This window comes from Uranotaenia lowii, chromosome 2 (assembly GCF_029784155.1).
Source record: "Uranotaenia lowii strain MFRU-FL chromosome 2, ASM2978415v1, whole genome shotgun sequence".
NCBI lineage: Eukaryota > Metazoa > Arthropoda > Insecta > Diptera > Culicidae > Uranotaenia > Uranotaenia lowii.
In genome coordinates, this window is record NC_073692.1 from 291,011,574 (window position 1) to 291,032,897 (window position 21,324).

The 21,324-nt window shown below is 35.1% G+C and overlaps 1 protein-coding gene across 1 annotated transcript; it reads right to left on the minus strand.

Annotated features, from left to right (window-relative positions):
• Positions 1 to 509: 509 nt before the first annotated feature.
• Positions 510 to 18,051, minus strand: LOC129747337 (uncharacterized). Its single transcript, XM_055741493.1, has 4 exons — positions 17,956 to 18,051; positions 5,665 to 6,048; positions 5,335 to 5,583; positions 510 to 1,450 (listed from the first exon to the last, which is right to left on the minus strand). Exons 2-4 carry the CDS (start codon positions 5,972 to 5,974, stop codon positions 948 to 950), a joined length of 1,062 nt encoding a protein of 353 aa, XP_055597468.1. The 5' UTR covers positions 5,975 to 6,048; positions 17,956 to 18,051; the 3' UTR covers positions 510 to 947.
• Between the last annotated feature and the right edge of the window lie 3,273 nt (positions 18,052 to 21,324).

Here is a 21,324-nt window from a genome sequence, read left to right on the forward strand (position 1 = left end):
GCGCGAGCAAAATTTTGATACGCTGCTCTTCTTCCTTGGACGGCATTTTGACAACTGAAGAGTAAATTCCAAAACCAAAATAGGAGCAACATTCTACACACACACCTTCAAAATGAGGAGTGTTCAGGTTTTTAAATGCAAAATTGAAAGAAATACGTCAAGTTGATATTGACCAAATTTTGCCGTATCACCCTTTATCATCCCCTATTAAATTTTTGTTCAGCACGGGCCAACTACTACTGTGAGGTGGAAAATACAGATAGAGTTGCATCTACCCCACACAGTAGTAGGCCAAGCGTGGTTTTCCCCACAAGAGGAAAACTGGCAGGGTGAACGAACAACGTAAGTATGAGCAGAATCATTTAAAAGCTTAAAAATTATAGCTTTATTATTAAAATTTTTCAATGTATATTTAGGATTAAAATCTTCAACCTCTTAGTTAAATATTGAAGTTGATCATTTCCATAAACGATTTGTCTCCAATTTTTTCGAAGAAAAATAATCAAAAATTGTAATTTGTATGGGTAAATTCGTTTATTGCGGAAGGTGCTACAGTCAACTGACACATGTATTTATTTATCAACAGAATAAATGTAATGGTTTTACCCAACCTCATGCAGCTTTATATGGACGCTGACTCTACCTTTAGATACCCTCTTGTACATAGTATTCTACTTTTGCCAGCATTAACAATTGATAAATGTCCCATTTATGTCTGATGTCTGGACGATCTTCTTAAAAAAATAATTCCCTTTAAATATTGATAAATTTCACCATACCATTTTGAATACTGCCTCCCAGTTCCTTATCTTACTTTTGACACTAGATCTAGAATAAATATTTGCTTCGATTTTTTAATTTGCTTGGATGATGAAGGTTACAATTTCATTAAATCATAATTGAACACTATAAGTATTTGGATAATCCCAATACCACTCTGAAAGGATTTAATCGTTGGTTACAAAATCATTTGCTATGTCCCCGTAGTCGGAGAAATCCACCGGATCAAATCTCAGCGCATTCGCGGTCTCTGTAACGGCTGGTTCTTCGGCTGGTTCGTTGAATGGGAACTTTCCATAGGTCCTAGCAAACAACTGCCCTCGGATGCCCGTTTTGCGTGTTTCCATGTATCCCATCTTAAATCCTTCGGGCCAATCTTCCGCTTCCTGATCGGCGGTGCAGTTGCTTGGTTTTTCGATGGCCAAAAAGTCATGCTCGAAGGCGCTGTTATAGAACAGGGTGCATACTCCGTGCGATCCAAAGGCGGACAGAGGTGCTGCATCCTGTTGCTCTCCGCAATCTCCCAGGATCCAGTCCTGGTGGCAACTGCTCAGGAACCGCGTTCCATACTGTTTGCTGGTATGAATACACTGGACGTTTTTAGCCGCCTTGCGCCAGTTCGGGGCCACTGCGAAGGTCGCATCCATCGCCATGCCCACTACTTCGCAAACTAAAATAGAAGCAAGGCAATTTAAAACGTTTAAAAACATTTAAAAAAATGGGGTTTCAAAACAAGACTTTAAATTTTCCTAAAATGTTAAAAATTCTAGTTATAAATAAAAACATTTTTTATTTTGTATTTGAATTCTTGAGTTCTTTTAACTTCGTTTCGAAATTCATGAAACAGTTGGTACATAGGCACAATTTTTCCATATGTTTGGATAAAGTGCCGCTATTAAGCCTACCCTCTTCTGAGGATAGTGTTTGGATTATTAAAATTATTTGTCCATTCGAACGAAATTATTAGAAACGTCGCTGGCGAAATGGAAGCAAAACTCCGACTTCCGACAATCTAGTATTTCACTTTTCTTTGTCAGAAGTAAGTTCGGGAGTCGGAAGTCTGACGTAAGAGGGCTTGTGACATAGCCCAGTTGGCTGTTGAGCCGATGCCTGCGAGTTCGAGCCCAAGAGTAAACATCGAACCCAGTTGTACCGGATCAGTTTTTCAATAACTGTCCATCATCGCCTGCAATGTTAATGAATATTGTTTTAGCTTTGCAGATATTTTTTTAAATTATTAGTCAACGTGTTGATCACCAACACTTTACACTTATATTCGAGGAAATGTTATCCGAAAAAACATGCTTCGGAAACAGGACCGTAGCTACGGAATGCTAAAAAAATTCATTTTGTGTCCAAGAAAGCTGAATTTAGAATCTATAAGATACCCACAAGGATACATTTTTTAATATTTTTTTTTATCATGACTAAAAAATGTGTAAACCATACTTTTCAATAAAGAAACCGTCAAAATTGTTAAAGTCACACCAGATACATTTTGAAAAGGGGACTCAATTTGGCACATTTTCGCATTTTTTTAAATTGAAATACGAAACACAGAATTTTTGACGAATTTTCAAAGGTGACTTAAATCCAGTGCAAAGTTGAATTTGAGTGCTAGAAAATCTGAGAAAATGTGAATTGACAAAAAATTTGGAAAACTGCTGCCGTTGAAAATTCGTCGAAAATTCTGTGTTTCGTATTTTGAAAATCTTAATATGCGAAAATGTGCCAAATTATGTCAATTCTCCAATCCTCTTTTCAAAATTTATCTGGTGTGACTTGAACAATTTTGACAGTTCATTGGATGAAAAGTACGGGTTTTACACCTTTTTTCAATTTTGGTGGTCATAATCTTAAAAAAAAATCACAAAAAAATATCCTAACTTCAGCTTTCATGGACACAAACCGAGAACAGTCTTGTTTTCGAAGAATGTTTTTCCGTTTATCTTTATCAGACTATGAATAACGGAAAACTGAAGTGTTGTAGCTGAATATTGTCAGAGAAACATATTTCAGTAACATAACGAGATTTCTTGAACTATAAATATAAGAATAGGAATGATGCCAAATTAAAGATTTCAAAACTTCATTTAGGGTCGCCGAAGAGATTTTTTAATTTGGATGCACCCGAAGTTACAAGCCGTCAAACTTCCAACAGTGTCAGATTGACACTAAAAAACGGATTAGGGTTAAAATGTGTCACCATTCAAATTTAAGTTAAAAGTATCCTTTATCGTTAACCAAACTTGTAGATATGGCGCCATCACTATTTGAAGTGTTTACAAACATCATTTGTCATGGTATGACTTTGACGATCGTTTTATGCCTTCAAATAAGAATATTTATTATTTTCAAGCTGCATATGTTATGATAATTGAATTTCTATACATAAATACATCATGAATAAGGTTTCCAGATTGCGTCCACAAGCTCTAATAGCGTATGTGTAGCGACTGTGTATAAAACTATAATTTAGCTTTTGCAAAAAATGTCTTGGCATGAAATACGAAAACTCACGTATTAATCCACAAATGGGGGCACAAGTTTTTACAAGATTTGTTATGCGGGGCTTCCATGATAAGCAGTTGTCTATGTGAACTCCTAAGTATTCAAGGCACGATACTTCTTCTATTTAATTATTTTTGTGGATAAGTTGTGAATGTAGCGGAAGTTTAGTTTTGATTCTGCGAAAAATAATAAATTTGGTTTTAGTGACATTCAATGTAAGAGCACCTGTATCCGTGGTCCAAACAGCCGGTTTAGACCCAAATTCCGACCCGAGCAACCGCACTGGTGATCCATTATACCAGTTTCAACTCAACTTTTTTTAGAGCTGGTATAAGGATTGATCCAAAACTGATGAGATTTGAATCCAATTTGACGTAGTTCTAAACCGTTTGACAGTTAATGGAACACGAGTGCAATTGTCAGTTTTTTCATTGGATCGGATCTTATTTCTTTGGTTCAATTTTTTTATAAATTAGACCCAAGAATAGACCACGAATAAAGATGCTCTAAGTAGGTTGTTTTCGAGATATTTATCTATGGTAATCAGGTCCCTCTCCATTTCACGAATGACGGCTTCTACATTCTTATTCGAATATTCCAGTACCTTGTCATAAGCCAACAGCTTCGGGATACCGAACAGGGTAAGTTTAGATAAGTCTTTCACATAAATTAGAAACAGAAGTGGACATAAGTTGCTCCCTTGGGTTACGTCTACACTTATATGTAACTGAGAGCTTTATGTGCCGTTGATTTAAACTAATTGTTGACGATTTTCCAGATAACTGTGCATTAATTCGTTTGCTGAGCCTCTTATACCATATGTTTCTAATTTTTTCAGCAACAAGTTATGATCTATTGTATCAAAAGCTTTTGATAAATTAAGAAACAAGGCTCCAGGTATTTCATTCTTCTGGTCCAAACTGTATGAATCACTATTAAGTTTAAAATTTAGAAACCCAATGCCCGGATTTTGCCAGGTTTTTTGGGTAAAAATGCACATATTTGCCCAGTCCGAATACGTGACGAAAAAAAATAAAAATATATAATTTAATTTTGGTTTTTTGATGATATGAAAAACCAAAAATCTAATACAAAGAAACCTAAAAAAAAATTAGTTTTTCAAAGAAAAAAATATTTAAAAAATAAAAATAAGAAATAAACAAAAAAAAAGGATAAAATGGTCAAATCGGAAAAAAATTAAACTGCTAAATTTAATTTCTGAGATGACTAGTTTATCGGTAAATCACTAGTAAGAGGATCGAAAACAGTATAAAAAATTTCACACAACACAAATTGTAAACATCGACAATACCTTTCAGCGTTCCTATCTGATATAACCAATCTCGATATTGCGAATTGTTGCGCCAACAAAAGCCTGTCATTATGGTGAAAGGAAAGCATCCAACAACCAACGACACGCAGGGAAATGACAATACTTTCGTTCGGCTTCCAGTATAGTATTAAAAATGTGCGTGATAATGTGACGCAACCTCACGACGACCGGCGACGACGGACATCGCGACGACGCTCGACGTCTTTCGAAATCTCCCAGAGCAGCGGTTATTCGACCCAAAAGCAGGCAAAATCGCTCGAATCAATTGATGGCGCAGATCATTCGAGAACGTTAACTGCTGTTACCAGTCCTACGTGATTGGTCTCCGGTGGGTAGGAAAGCTCTTAATTGACCACGGTGGAAACCTGCTTTCACACAGAGACTCGGGCACCGTAAGAAGGTTCCAGAAAACGGTTGACTCGTTGAAAATATTACGAAATTTAAATTGGTTGAACAGGTTTTGTTCACAGATTGTTCTAGAACATGGTTTATTTAAACCTAATTCCATATTAAAAACCAATCATCGAGTGATGTTTTTGGAGTTAACATCTAAAAAAAGATTGCAGTTCGAGGCATCGTGAATCACCCTAAATAGCTCAACGTTCCGGTTGTTGCACAACAATGAATTTAACGCGCCAACGTGAGGGTTCTCTTAAGGGGGTAAATGAACTCCCACATTTAACCGTTAACAATATTGGTCCAAAACTTACCATCGATTTGTTTGATTTTCTTCACGCCGAACTCCTTGGCCGCTTCCAGAACCATGTTGGCCCCGAAACTGAACCCATACAGATAACCGTTGTCCGGGTTGAATCCCTCCGCCTCCAGGAACTGCAGCTTACGCTTCAAGATGTTCTGGATCTGGGTCTTCTGACCTCTCAGGCGCAGATAGCTCGGCACCTGAGCGAAGACGTCGTAATCCATACAGATCACACATCCTCCCCGATGCTTTGTGAGATCTGCGAAATTACAACAAAAAAAAACACATCAAATAAAATCCTAAACCCTATACGGAGCACTTCGCGAAAAAAGCCACGTACTTCCAATCAAATCCTGCACAAAGTACTTGTCGCACCCAACTTTCCACCCGAAGACGACGATGGCAAACTTCTCCGAGGGGTTGCACGACACGTCGTACTCGTACGATTTGTTTGTTGCAAAGCTGAACGCGTGCACGACGTCACGTGTGGAGTTGTAATATTTGAAGAGAATGCCCTCCTCGTACTTATCGGCACTGGACACACCATTGATGAAGCCGCCGATACATAGGAAGCCGAGCAGCAGGGCGGCTAGTAGTGATTCAGTCCGCCGCGGCAGACCGAGCGAGAAGACCTTTAGTCGCAGCAGCATAGTCGCTATCGATATTTTACTCACTCGCGCTCACTGACTAGTCGTTACGCCTATATGATCTAGCCGTAGGGTGACTATCGACGCGATTGGAGTAGTCAATGGAATAAATTTTGAAAAAATGTTATATGATTTTAATCGCCGTAATTTGTATGATTATAATTTTAATGGCATGTGCGGCGGAATGAAAACTAGAGAGAAATTTATTTTATAGAATTTGAAAGAAAGGTGGATAGACAGGCATTAGTGCGCCAATAGGAGAAAGCTTGATAGGTGTTGAAATTTTAGGCTAGAGGGCATGTTGATGAAAAGCTCCCATGAATTGCTCCCGCCTTTGCTCTGCATTAGCTAACTATACATGAGAAACCCAGAAAGAGAATTCCCATGTATAGCGAGCCCAATGGTTTGAGAGCGTGTTTTCACGCACACTTCAAACGAGCAAAAACGTAGCAACCCATGGGCCTACTGAGCTTTCCTTATGCGAGAACAGTTCTATCGACGTTGCCATTATTTCAGATTCGCTGCGAATAGTTGCTACTTGTCGATTTTTTCGCATTTCACATTTTATCTATTCCGCGTTCTAACTTTTTGGCCAAGTGTCAATTTTTTTGAACCGTATTTTTCTTGTTGTATTTTTTTTTTTTTGCCAATGATTGTTTGTTATATGATTTTAATCGCCGTAATTTGTATGATTATAATTTTAATGGCATGTGCGGCGGAATGAAAACTAGAGAGAAATTTATTTTATAGAATTTGAAAGAAAGGTGGATAGACAGGCATTAGTGCGCCAATAGGAGAAAGCTTGATAGGTGTTGAAATTTTAGGCTAGAGGGCATGTTGATGAAAAGCTCCCATGAATTGCTCCCGCCTTTGCTCTGCATTAGCTAACTATACATGAGAAACCCAGAAAGAGAATTCCCATGTATAGCGAGCCCAATGGTTTGAGAGCGTGTTTTCACGCACACTTCAAACGAGCAAAAACGTAGCAACCCATGGGCCTACTGAGCTTTCCTTATGCGAGAACAGTTCTATCGACGTTGCCATTATTTCAGATTCGCTGCGAATAGTTGCTACTTGTCGATTTTTTCGCATTTCACATTTTATCTATTCCGCGTTCTAACTTTTTGGCCAAGTGTCAATTTTTTTGAACCGTATTTTTCTTGTTGTATTTTTTTTTTTGCCAATGATTGTTTGTTATATGATTTTAATCGCCGTAATTTGTATGATTATAATTTTAATGGCATGTGCGGCGGAATGAAAACTAGAGAGAAATTTATTTTATAGAATTTGAAAGAAAGGTGGATAGACAGGCATTAGTGCGCCAATAGGAGAAAGCTTGATAGGTGTTGAAATTTTAGGCTAGAGGGCATGTTGATGAAAAGCTCCCATGAATTGCTCCCGCCTTTGCTCTGCATTAGCTAACTATACAACTATACATTTTGAAAAAATTAACAAAATTTAGACATTTGGTAAAAAGTTTTAAAATTGAAATTTTCTTTCACTCGTTTACTACATCTAAAAAATATAATTTTCAGTGTTTTTGATTAAACAATCGCCCAATCAAACCTGAAAACGTAGTCAATTATGTAAATTGTTTGAAAATTTACTGGAATTCTAGAATTAATAATCGGTAATTTTTTATGATGGACTTTGCCCTGGATTTAGGCACCACGGTGATCGAAAAAAAAAACTTGGAGGGAATTAAGATGCCGAGATCAAAAATAAAACAAAAATGAAAAAAATATCTCCAAAGCGAAAAACAACAAAGATCTTCGTTCAAAAAGGTAAAAGCATTAGCGAACGTATTAGACCAGGGGTGAGAAACCTTTTTGAAGCAACAGGACACTTTTAGTTTGAAATTCTTTCGGCGGGCCGCATTAAAATAAATTTAGATAATAAATCCAAACTGGAAAAGGATAAATAAAACGAATTCTTGCACTAATGCCTGTCTATCCACCCTTCTTTCATATTTCAATTAATTTTTTTTTCTGAAGCATAAAAATTTCGGCGATTAAAATCATATAACATAAAACGAATTCATGTACTTGCATAAAATTGTTTTTTATTTAAGGTGATTAAACCAGCCGAAATTGAATAGTTTCATCACTCAATCTTAATCATTTTTCAATAATTCAATTGTTTTAATTGATCTGAAATTTGAAGAGAATATAATTTTTTACCAAAAAACATCATTTGCTTCCCTTTAATTTATTAATAACAAAATATTTTGAAAGTCTTTGTATGGTTCGTAAAAAGATTTGAACTGTTTTCTGAGTAAATTCCTTTTTTGTTCGAACCGATGCGATGGTATTTTTTGTCATCATTTCCATTTAAAAGTTTCATGGAGTTTAACCATGGCAATTTTTTTCTGTGCCCATTTTCGATTTTTACAATTTATTTAAATTTTGTCGTGGCGCCTAGTTTTTTCAATAACTGGTGATTTTTTTAAATTTAAAGTTTCGTGTGAAATCATTGCATTGAGATTTATTTATTTATTCGATCCTAGGCTTCAGCCTTTAATCTTTGCTTGTTTGAACTAAATATTCAAGAATACGCTAACTTAAATTTATTTTTAATTTGTTCTCTGGACATTTCTAGCTTTATCACATTAGCATGAGCGTTGTAGAGCGCCATCATACTATAAATAGGTTCATTCCGAGCGTAGTTCTGGATACGGTTTGTTAGCTGAAACGGTCTTATGCTGCGCAAACTGCTACGTCCTTCGTTAGGTGAGATTTGTGACAACAAATACGGTGAAAAATATTTTCCACTATTTAGATCTTTAAAAACAACACGTCGATTGATTTCCTACCATTTTTCAGTGCATCCAATCTTACCAGCATACATAAGGCTCGATATTCCGGCATTTCGTCATGTCAACCAAGGATTCTTAGGGCGTATCTCAGAAATCGTTTTTGGACTCGTTCTATTCTGTTTTTATGTACATCGTAGTATGGCTGCCACACTATACTTGCGTATTCGATAGCAGTTCGGATAAGACCAACATAAATTGAAACAATGGTGTAACCGTTGTCCAGCTCGTGACAAATCCTACTTACCATACCGTACATGGAGTTTGCTTTGGCAACGACTTGTTCAATATGTTTTGAAAAACTGAGTTCCGCATCCAACTCAACGCCTACACACAAAATTTCTGAGGCCGGAATTTAGCAAAATTTTGCTCAAATTTGACCAGCTAAAAAGTTAGCAATGAAATTAGCAAAAAAAAATTACTAATATTTTAGCAAACTAGTCAAAAGTGTCTGGACTAAGTTTTTACTAATTTTTCAGTAAATAAAATCTTTGTTTGCTAAAATTTTTAACAAAAATATTTTTACCCCCAAAAATTACTAGAAATTAATATTTTTTTTAGTTTATTTTCATGCTATTTTTGTCACCTAAACGTTCAGCGCTACCGAATCCGTGCTTCGAGCAAAACATACTCTCTTGAAGTTCGCATTCGCTGATGAAAGCTGAAAATAAAAAGGAAGTATTGTTGAAAAAAAATTACATCAAAATATTTAACACGGTTGACATCAATACAATCAATACAATTAAGTTAACCTTAAATTAAGTATATCAAGAAGACAACTATGTCAGATGGTTTTTAAAACAATAAATATTAAAAATTCAGAATTCATGAATAGAATCATCATTCTCGTTATTAAAATACCATTTTCAAACTCAAACAGGTACGAATTTCAAATGCAAATTTTAGACATCGGTTATTCTTGGATAAATTCAGATTTAAATTCAAAAATGAGATTCAAATCTTAAATTGATAATTTGAGATGAGAACCGCCCCCTTTACGAAGATGAGTCTCATGTCCTTCCATCATCATTCTTAAATTAAATCGTTAAACAATTTTTCTCCAAATTACAAACAAAATGTTGTCGATTATTTGTCGCTAGTGCAAAATATATGCATATAGATGACATAATGATTTCGGAACTATATATTCTTAAACTTAACATATGGTTTACGATATTAAATGTAGAAAGAAACATCAGGCACACATATTCTTGAACTGGTGTGAAGGTCTTTCTACAACTGGGTATTTTTTAATCCAAGATCATTAGTGAACCAAATTTAACCAAAATATTTTACAATATTGATAGCCGAATTAGAAATTTTAGAACATATTTAGCATAAAGAAAGTCACATCCACTACTGTGATCTGAATACTTGTTGGATAACACAATTTTCATTAGTATAAGGGAATACAATATTAACAAACAAACCTCCACAGATAAACAGACGGGACACTCTTTTTCCGGTTTTCGCAAACCGGTTCAATATTTCTGAAAGCTAGGCAATGTCGCCACCAGAGTGCACTGGTCTTAAAATTAAAACTTTTCCATCATAGTAGCTGTTTGCTGGAGACACGCATCAAACTTGAAAGTAAACAAACAAGGTTGTACCTAAATAAAAAAGTCTGCAAAGTTTTTTTAGTTTCAAATTTTGTTAAAACCCCGTAGATACTCATCTCCCTGCGACCGTGTCCCATTCAAACGGATCATATTTCAATTAGCAAGAGGTGGTACCGGGAAGAATTTCTGTTGCAGTGTTCCTTTGGTTCCATTCATTTTGTTCCGAAATCTGAAGAGTTGAATAGCAGTATCGAATATTTGAACCCGAGAAAAAAGGATTATAATGAGGAACAGATCCCTTGTTTTCATACCCATGTTATTTGGCCGCAACTGAGAGTTTTTTTTAAGCAAATGTAAAGCAATGTTTCTATTGCAAATGAGAAAAAAATAATAAATTTGTTGAAATAAATTAAAATGGAATACCTTTTCTGTACGGCTGTGTTTATTTACTTTAACGCACATGACTAAACTCGACTTTTAAGTGGCTGTTCCTTTTGATTTAGCTACTGCAAAAAAACTGAATGTTGAAAACGCAAATGCAGAATTATGAAAAAAATTCCCTTTAAACTTAAAAACAGATCATTTGGAGGCGATTCAGTGCTCAATAGTCATGTTCTACGTTACATTTTTGTCGTTACGTTCGATGTAGTTATCGAAAATTCTTTTTGTAGAAAAACCCCGATATCCTAATTGCTTTCAGGGAAAACCCTGCGTGGGGGATTTTTTTTTCAATTTGCTACCACTCAGTAAATTTCAAACCGGAGTATCATTTAATCAATTCAGGTATGAATTTGATGTTATCCAAAGAATCGTATTTTTGTCAATAACTTATGAACGGCTTCCAGCACTTCAGCGAACACTTTTCCTCGAGCACCATAAGGAATTCATGCATGTAAAAGCACTCCCTAAATTGAACTTATGATTTCAACAATAATTCATACCAGTCTGTTTGTTTACAATGTTAAATGAAAAGTTTGATTTCATGGGTATCATGATGGTTTTAAATTTTCCTAACCGGTTCATGGCTGCATTTTGTCGTGATAGGCAATGTCGACACCAGATGGCAATGCAAGCAGTTTTGCGAAAAATGTTATAGTTTTTCTTCAGAGTGTCATGTCTGTTTGTCTGTGAAACCTCCATATATGATTGAAAAAAAAGGAAAAACAATTTCCAAATTCTAAATGGAATTTTCTGTGTAGGAAACAGCATCAATTTGCATTTGGTCTCAAGTGCAGTGTATCGATCAATAAAATAAAAAGAATAAAAACATATTGATAGTGACTTACCTAACTTCCATTCCACCAAACTTGTAATACACCCAACATCAGCCACAGCAATCAGAGAAATAACCTGAAAAATATAGTTGACTATTAGAATGATTTCTTTCAAATTTCTAGGATTTTGGTCGTTCGAAAACGAGATAATATGTAGGTAACTGCCAACTGCGAAAAAATATCCCTGTGCCCATTTGAGTTTTACGGAGGGCATTGTGGGATTGATTAAAATTAAATTACTTACCAACTTCATATAAGAACGAGATGCTTCCGATTGTGGTAAACGCCATTTCGTAACGCACCTCCGCCAAATTCCTGGAAAAAAGCACCTCCGCCAACTTCAACCAAGTACAATTTTTGGAATCGTTAGTCAACAATTCCACTTAATGTCGTGTCCTTTCGTTTGGACCTATCTCATCCTTAGCTGAAAAGTAAAGTTTAGTTAAAAATCAATTTTATTTTAAATGAAAATGTATTCTTACCGATCAAGTCAGCAGAGCATTGTGTCTTATCTTGGTTCTGCAGCGATTATTACGCATAATTTGAAGCAGCGGCTGGGTGGCCAAGGGATCAGCACCGGCTGTACTATTTAGTGATAACGACAGCGACGGTGGCATCGATCCTGATGTTAGCCGGATCGGGGTCAGCCTGGAGGAGCAGTGCCGGCTCGAATCTTTGGGACGTGGGAGCACCCGCACTTTCACCGGCTCCTCACTAGTTTTCTGAAGATTTTCCCGATCCGGATTCCAACTGAACGTGATCATTCTGGACTTTGTTTTGTGGGGTAAGCCTCAGGCGAATGTACAGCCTTGAACGGAGCATGCAAAAACTTTGTCCACACCGGATGTTTACAAGACGCTTCACTGGGACGAGTTCCCCGAGCAGCAAACGGAATCACCATTAGCCGATAAACGGAATAGAAACAACTATTTTCTTTTTTTATTGCTCGCTTTAAAAATCGGGAACGACCGAACTCGAAAAAACACACCGCCAAATAAACCACCGCGGTTTGAGCACGGACTAATTGTTCGAGTCCGTGCTACAAGAAATACTAAAACTGGTAGCAAATGGGTGTTTTTACTCAAATTGAGCAAAAGTCATGACAATTTGGGAAAGTGCTAACTCAATAGTAAACAAAATTTTTTGCTAACGGAAAGTAACCGCTCATTTTTGCTAAGTGGAGCCTCGAAAGTTTTGTGTGTAAGTCCTTCACCGACGATTTTCTAGCAATGATACTGCTGTTTTCGGAACGATATTTATGCAAGATGTTATTCATCTTCCGAGAAAAGGTTATCGTGCTACATTTGAGGCATTAACCTCCAATCCAAACGCGCTGCAGCACTCAGAAAACCTAAATACAGCGTTTTGTAGAGTCAAGCAATCCTTGGGGTTTCGAACTGAAAGGAACATTTTCAGATCATCTGCGTATATCAAAACATACACGCCACGCAACACTCCGGGAAACTCGTTCATAACAGTGATGAAAAGAAGGGGTCCCAAGTGACTCCCTTGTGGTACACCACTGTTAACCGAGAATACGCTGGATCTCGCACTCCAAAGCTTCACGAATTGTACTCTTTCTGTTAGGTATGAACCAATCCACTGCAGGCAAGTACCGGTAATTCCATTTTAACATAGAACTGACAGGAGAACATTAATGTCGATCACGTCAAAAGCCTTTGACATGTCGGTATATATGGTATCAAGTTGTGATCCCTGCATCATCCATTGAGTAGTGCGAGAAACGAATTCGCCAAGTTCGTCACTGTTGAACGCTTTTTCAAAAAAGCCGTGCTGAAAATATGACATTTTTCTTTCTAACCATGGGTACATTTGATCGTAAATTATGCTTTCGAACAGTTTGTGAGATGTTGAGCAAGGTTTCAAAATCATGAAGCATTCATATTTTCACATATTTTTAAACAGATTTGGCAACGTTACAGTTTATACTTTTGATTCTCAAATGTTTTTACAGATATCATAAATTTTATCAATTTAATTTAGATTCCTGTTGGATAGGCATTCTATGGCTGAATCACGAAAATCTTATGACTTTTGTAATGTGGATTGCTGGCCAGCAGATCGTGGCCTAGAGGATAGCATACTTGTCTTCTAAGCCAATGATCATGAGATCGAATCCCGGTCGTGACATAACCTGGCACACATAGTATGATGAAGGTTGGCGGTTTTAGCATTAGTGAAATGCTAGCCGGGTATACCTTGGAATTGTACGCCTCAATGATGCAGCACATGCACGTGGATGGATCTTTTCAAGGGAACTTAGATTGCACTTGGAGATCCTACCTAGCTATGTGTGTGCTCGTAGTGCTACCGGTAAACAACTGCAACTTCAACCAATAGTGCAGGTGTGTCAAGTAGCATAGCAAAGTGAAACTAATAACGCGGGGTAATACCACAATAGATCAACTTAATGGTCGCAGTGGACTCTCTCCCCAACAGGAAAAAAAATGTGGATTGCTAATTTTGAAATAAAATCACTCAAATTCATCAATGTTTGGCATGATTTGCCTGTGAAATTTTTGAAAATAGCTTTTTTTTCCGGGAATTTAACACAACGGTCATTCTTCCCAATTTTGAAAATAGCATCATAAATAACACAAAACAACAAAATTCACATTTTCCAAAGTGCACGGAATCTCGGAACTGATTTTGACTTATTAGGAGGCGCTGAATCCCAGTATTCATTTTTTTTTCTTGCAAGTTCAAGTTTTCGAGATAACTTTAAAAAAAAATAGGCAAAAATTAGTTATTCAATGTGTGTACTTTTTTGACAACAATGACTCAACAAATTTTGACGAAATTTTAAAGAGAATTAAACCAAATTGAATCTATGACAGGCGAATCATTCAGCAGTCTTCAACAAAGTTATTGAATGAATTCAAATCTTTAATATCCAATATTCAATAACTTTCTTTAAAGATGTCAGAAGAAGTTGTAATCTCATTTTTTAGAATTTCTATAAATTGTAGAATCAATTTTTCGAAAGCGTTGTATGTCTGATACAAGAATATCTTGGCAATTTCTGAGTCCTTGAGTGAATGAAGGGTAGTTAATTGATTGAAAATCAGCTTTTGGTTTTTATGTAGGTTTATTAGTTTATCAGTTATGAAAGATCGATTGTACCCAAAACTGATCAATTTAGTAATTTTCATCAATTTTGTAATTTTATAATGAAACTAGAAGTGACAGACGAAATCTGTGAAATGTTTTGAATTCAGGACGCCAAAATCTTACAAAATTAGTTATTGAAACTTAGGCACCAAAAACGCTGTATAATCGTTACAAACTTTTTTCGCTGAATCACAGAATTCAGATATTGTTTTTGTCGAGAAATCAGAATTTCGCTGAGTCATGTCGATAAGAAATCTATAATCGTACATCGAGTCTTAATTATAAAATTTTCCTTATTTCCGGGAACAAAAATATTTAACTTTATCATTCAACTAGCTGACCCGTTTGTTGAGCCTGTATTTTTGAGATTTTTTTTATATTTTAGCACTGTTCCTTAATCAGCCTTCCTTTTGAGTGAATAAAAGCAAGTAGATACCCTTGTGTCAGAAAAAAATCCAGAACTATAGTTCAATATACAAATAAGTTACGCTAACTTTTGGTTAGTGAACTTATTTTCTTCCAGTAACTTAAGAACGCTTAATTTATCAAGTTTCAATTTAGTTTAGCCATCATTCCTATTCAAAAACTCCTACCTGATCAAGTATTTTAAGATTGCTGAAGATTGATTTGAACAGAAAATGGATCTTTTTTTGCTGGAGTCGTCATAAACTGAGTTTTTTCCGATTTGTGTTTACCTCTGTATTTGAATACATTGAAATTTTCCTTAAGCATGATCGTCAGAAAAGAAAAATAAAAAAATGAATTGGACAAAACCAGAACATTTTTAGAATAATGAAAATAAACTTTATTTTTATTTTTTTTTTCATTATTTCGAATGTCGTTTTTTTTCGGACTTTGTACTAAATACCGTCAACTGGGGCAACATGCAACACTTTTCAACTTCAATGGCTTCTAAAATCTAAATGCTTACAGATAATCATACCTCTCGTACATCAAAAGTTTTAAGGTTGATGGGACACTGAACTGACTCAGTCAGAAAAATTATTGGTTTTACCAGTTATTTTTAAATTTACAAAAATAAGCGATTTTCACCCTGCTAAGAAAAAGGGGTAAGTTGCAACAAACTCTGTAATTAATGAAAAATCAAATGAAAACGTTTGAAAAATTAAAGTTGTGATACATTTGTGATGTCATAACACATGAAACACCAATTGCAGTAATTTTTGGTTTTGTTTGACATAAATTTTACATTTTTTTCTGTCAAAAATGTTTCTAAGAAAAAAGTGTTAATCTGCTGCATACATTTAGGGGTGAAAAATACTATAAAATATTCTATTATCTTAAATCATGTAAATAATTCTCAGAATGGATGAAATTTAATGTTAACAAACGCACAATTTAAAACAATTATATCCCAGCATATGGAAACGCTATTTATGAGATTTAGTTTTGATTTGCATTTTGTTGCATTTTGCCCCAGTCAGCTAACTGAAATTTAAAAATATTTATTTAAAAAAAATTGGTGATTGTTTGAAAAATATTTATGCACCAACAGTGTTTGTATTGGTTAGTGAAAGCAATATAAAATTTGTAGGTGATATTATTAAGCCAATCCGTCATACGAGGTAAAGTTTTTTATGGCATCGAAAAATGTAAAAAATTGTACATCTATTGCTCGATTTTTTAAACTTTTTATGAGAATCAAAAACTTTAAAAAACTGTTGTCCTCATGAATTTGCTATCATTCTATGATAACTTTATTAACGTATATTGTAATAAAAATTAAATGAGTGTTGTGGTATGCAAATTTTGCATCTAACCCTGCTTTTGCAGGATGCCCCGTTTGACGGTACACTAATTGAATGTTATTGTGAATTGACAGAGCTGAGTTTGTCAAATACAATTCAGGAAACAACAACAATTTAACAATTTCAGTCACTATTCATCTCATTTTACAGCAACACTTTTCTAATCAATATAATGTTTGAAAATGTCTTTAAAATTTGTGTCATCATTATCTTTTTTTCAATTTTCAGTTAGGGATTGGCAAATCGCACTATAAATTAGGAAATTAAAAAAAAAGAATTTAAACTGTCATGTTTTTGGATTACTTTTCTCTTAGCATTTGAAACCTTGAATGAAGGCAAATCTATTTTGAGTATTTGGAATAAAAATTCAAAACAATCATAAATTATTTAAAATTTTAGTTTATGAACGTAAGATAAGAAACTGTAATCCAAACAGTTAAATTTAATTCTGAATTTTACTGTTAATTTATATCAATATTCTGAATTTGGCTTTATGAATCTGGATTTTCAGTTAAATTTGAACGTAAATTTTGATCTTGATTTTTTTTTGATAGAGTTCAAGTGTTTATATTCTTTAACTCACTTGTGCTTGATAGATTGTTTTTTTTTTATCTGATATCTGGTACGAAACTTTTTTTTTGTATTTTTGTGTATTGGTTCAGATTTTTCTGTTAAATTTTTATATTCTTTCTTCTTCTTCTTCTTTAAAATCTTAAAATTAATTATCAAATTCCACAAAAACATTTTCGAACTTATCTCTCCATTGTGTTCAACTTCACAATTTATATGAAGGTATAACTAGTTTCCATCACATTTATTTTTCGATTAGAAGTATCACTTCGTTTCTTGTCGCGGATCAACTTTAAAACAATTTTTATACTTTTAAATCACTGACAAACAGAGTCTTCTTGCTCCTTGGAACTTGGAACTGCCTAATTAGTTCAATTATATTTTTGAAACAGAACTTTGGGTAAAGGTGATAAAGCACAATAAATATGAAACCGCCTCACTTCACACACCTTTTTCGTATCAAGAAAACTATTAGGGCTTGTGGTATAGCTCAGTTGGCAAGTCTGTTGTCTCCTGAGCCGATGTACGCGAGTTCGAGCCCAAGAGTAAACATCGAACACAGTTGTACCGGATAAGTTTTTCAATAACGATCCGCCAACTGTAACGTTGATAAAGTCGCGAATGCCATAAAGATGGTAAAACGACTATAATCGAAACAAAAAAAAAAGAAAACTATTATTATTTAGGTATCGAATGCGTCAACATTACTGTTTCGTGAAAAACGCATTCTGAGTTTGACAGCTCCATAAGCTGCCAGCAAAAACTAAATCAAAAAATAAATCAAAAAACTCCAGTTGTTTACATTCAGCGCATTAGCCTTTTTCAAAATTCACTTTCATTTTAAAACCTTCTGGTCAAACCTACACACCTTTCAGCCCCGCGTTGTCTTAACCTTAAATCTTCGTCCGAAAGATAGTATTAGTAGTCAGATCCAAAGACTTCTCAACCTTCAACTTTCAAGGTAACCGCACGATCGAAAAAAGAAGTAAGTACTAAAGGTAAGATTCTAGCCGAGGCTCACTTTTATAAGTTCGAGGCCATCCTCGAAAATTTCTCCTGACCCATTTCTGTCATCAAATGTCACTGGACGGATTTTCGGGTCTCGGGATGGATGGATGGATTGATACGAGAAAGACAATAAGAGCTACCTATCTGGTTCCACCAGCAGTGAATGATCTATCAAGCGTGGGACCATCATTGCGAGTCACCTATAAGTGACTCCAGCGTTATTGGGTATTTATTTTCGGAAGAAGCTGTGAATGAGTTTCAGATAGTTGCTTGAGATGTTTGTTTGTAATTGATAATTAATAATTACTAATTATGAATTCTCGGCCAGATCTTTAATTGAGAACATAGGTTGTTGTGTTCATCATTATTGTGCTGTTCAATAATAAAGATTCTAGAGAGCATTTTAAAATAAGATTGTGAACATGGCAACGTTAAAGTGGTATACTTTGTTTATTGCATAAAACTCAGACCATTTGTTATTTCTCTTCGAAATTAATTCCAATATCATCTATAAGTAGTCAAATTACAAACTAAGTACATGCGTCAAAATTTTCCATCTTGGTGTTTAATGACGGCTCATTTGTAGACCTCGGTTTCTGCTGAAGACGCACACAGGTCACAACATTTTTTGTCGAACGAAAACTTGTTGACTCTGAAGGCAACATCATACAAGTAAAATTACCTTGTTTATGGAGTATATTTTCGTGGTACACCAGTCGTTAAAAAGCAGTCAAGCGATATTAAATTACGTCATCTATGATGGTTTGGGGAAAAATATCGACGCAAGGGAAATTACTATAGCTTTTAATTGATAGTGGCGTAAAAACAAACAAGGGGTATTACTTTCAACACATTTTCAAAGACTATTTGTATCAATGCGCTAAAATGCTTTCTGTCAAATACAGTCTTTGCTTTCAACATAATTCAGTAGCAGCACATAAAGCGTTGATCGTTCAAAAATGGTGAAACCGGATTATACCTTGTTTCAACATTTCAGCTGTGTCTACGAGCCTCTACACGAAGATGAAAAATTTGAATTCAAGTACCTAGTTTGTAATTTAACTTCTGCTGTGTGGCAGCGGCATAAAGATTACTGCCACTGGGATACTGGTCCATATCGTACGAGGCGACTTATCCAGTACTTCGTAGATACATTTACCGCTTATTTCTGCCTTTAGGAAATCAATGAGATTATATTTGAGAGGGGGAGAAAATAGTTCAGGATCAATAATAGCATGCAGACTTCAGAAATGCTTTGAATATAAAGTAGGTAATTTCGAATTCCTGCTGCTATTTTTGTACTTTTTCACCTATTTTCTCTCAAGAAGGGTATGCTAATAGTGCATATTGCCATATGTGCATTTGCACAAGCTCCATATTTCCTTGATTTACCAATTTGGAAAATGATCTTTAAATTTAAGTTAGTAATCTCTTTGCTGTCCTGGTAACTTTGTTTCCACAAATAAAATACAAATGTGATCCTTTACTATAAATATCTTATGTACGCATCGCTTACAGCCCCAATATTGACCATAACGAAAAAAATGTTAAAACGATATGATTTTTTAGCCTATAGGCATTCCAATTGTTTATTGTATCTAGCTAGTTTAAAAGCAAAACTAGTATCGCATGTCGACAGTTATAAGGAGTGTTTGTATTCGAAAAAAATGCAACACTTTGTTTTGTATATAACTTTTGAATGTATGGAGGGATATTGATGAAATTTTCAGTGAAGCAGTAATCTGTCAAGTGGTTTTTGAGATAGCGTCTAATACTGGAGTTCATTGTCGAAATTTTTTGGGCAGGATCAAGAAAAATCTAGAAAAGTCCCATTAAGAGACTAAAAAACAGCTAGGAATCAACTATTCCAAATTGTTTAAATTGTTTAAGAAGCCCTAGAGGATCCAATAGTGAGCTAAAATTTAAAAAAAAAATGAATTTGATTGATTCCATGAAGTAAAGGAATGTGAGAGGTTTTTTCAAGCTCAATCTGAAAATATCTATAGAGCAAATGACAAAAAAAAGATATTTTTATCTTACTGGTTCGTCTAGATGTCTTATAAACAGGCCTGACTTCATTTTAACAAGATAAAAAAGCTGCCCACCGGTAACAAAATACGGTGGTCAAATTGTGCGCAAAATATGTGGACTGCTAGTGGGGAGATATTTTGAAAAATTTCGTAATGAACAGCAAAACGAACTCTTTAGCGGTCACCTAGCAGGTTTCCAACCAAGATCTTTTCGTTGACAAGTCTCGCCTGTATTTCTCGAAGTTAAACAAGGAAAAAAAATGAAAAAAACTTATGTCAAGTACCGTAAACCGGGGTAACTTTGATCAGTATGAAATATTCCACATAATCATCAATAACAGTCTTAAGTTAAACTATCTCAAAACTTTTTCTACGTTTAAAAACCTATAAGTTGAGTTTACAATTGGGAAAAACTTGGTTTGTTTGAAAAAAATTTCAAATTAAAGTAAAAATGTAATTTCACAATCATGAAATATCCATTTTTTCGAAGGCTCGCAAACAAACACCCTTCCTGATGAAATCATAGCGTTTAACCCTCATCCGCATTAGGGTGTCATTTTGACACCATTGCAAGTTTGAAGGCTTGTAACTTCTTTCAGAAGCTTCAAAATACAAAAATTTCTTCGGGGACCCTAAATGAATTCAAAAGTTCTTCAATATTGCATCTTTACTTTTTTTTATGGACGAACCCTGGAAGCCTGGACAAAAAAACTCCCTTTTCCGACTTTTGGTGTCATTTTGACACCACAAAAGTAAAATCTATTTAAGTCGTTTGAATTATTATGAACTTCATATAAAACTTATATCAATAGAAACCTTGTAATGTCAGTAAAATATGTTTAGAACATCATATACAGCTAAAGTTACTAGTTTTCTCGTTATTCAGCATGAAGGAAAAAAAATCCGAAAAAACATGCCTCACGAAAACTGCTGTAGTTCATATATTTTTTATATATTAGTTTCGCAGTTGGAAATTTTCTATTGACAGTAGTTCTCGTTTGCTAGTCACGACACGCATCATTATTTCGTCTGTCGGCTTCGCTCTCTGCCCGAATCACCACCCACCGTACCTACTCGGAGAGCAAACAAACACGATTTGCTGGACGCGGTGCTTGTAGTTCTAGAAATTCAGGAATGATTTTACGTTTATAATTTTCATATTTTTGTGAAATCTCACAGCGTGAATTGTAGCACCTCAC

Coding starts and splice junctions, on each gene's coding strand:
- LOC129747337 (XM_055741493.1), bottom strand. CDS start 5,974: ATGCTGCTGCGACTAAAGGTCTTCTCGCTCGGTCTGCCGCGGCGGACT. Junction 5,584..5,664: donor TGTGCAGGATTTGATTGGAA/GTACGTGGCTTT, acceptor GTAATTTCGCAG/ATCTCACAAAGCATCGGGGA. Junction 1,451..5,334: donor GAAAATCAAACAAATCGATG/GTAAGTTTTGGA, acceptor CTTCTATTTTAG/TTTGCGAAGTAGTGGGCATG.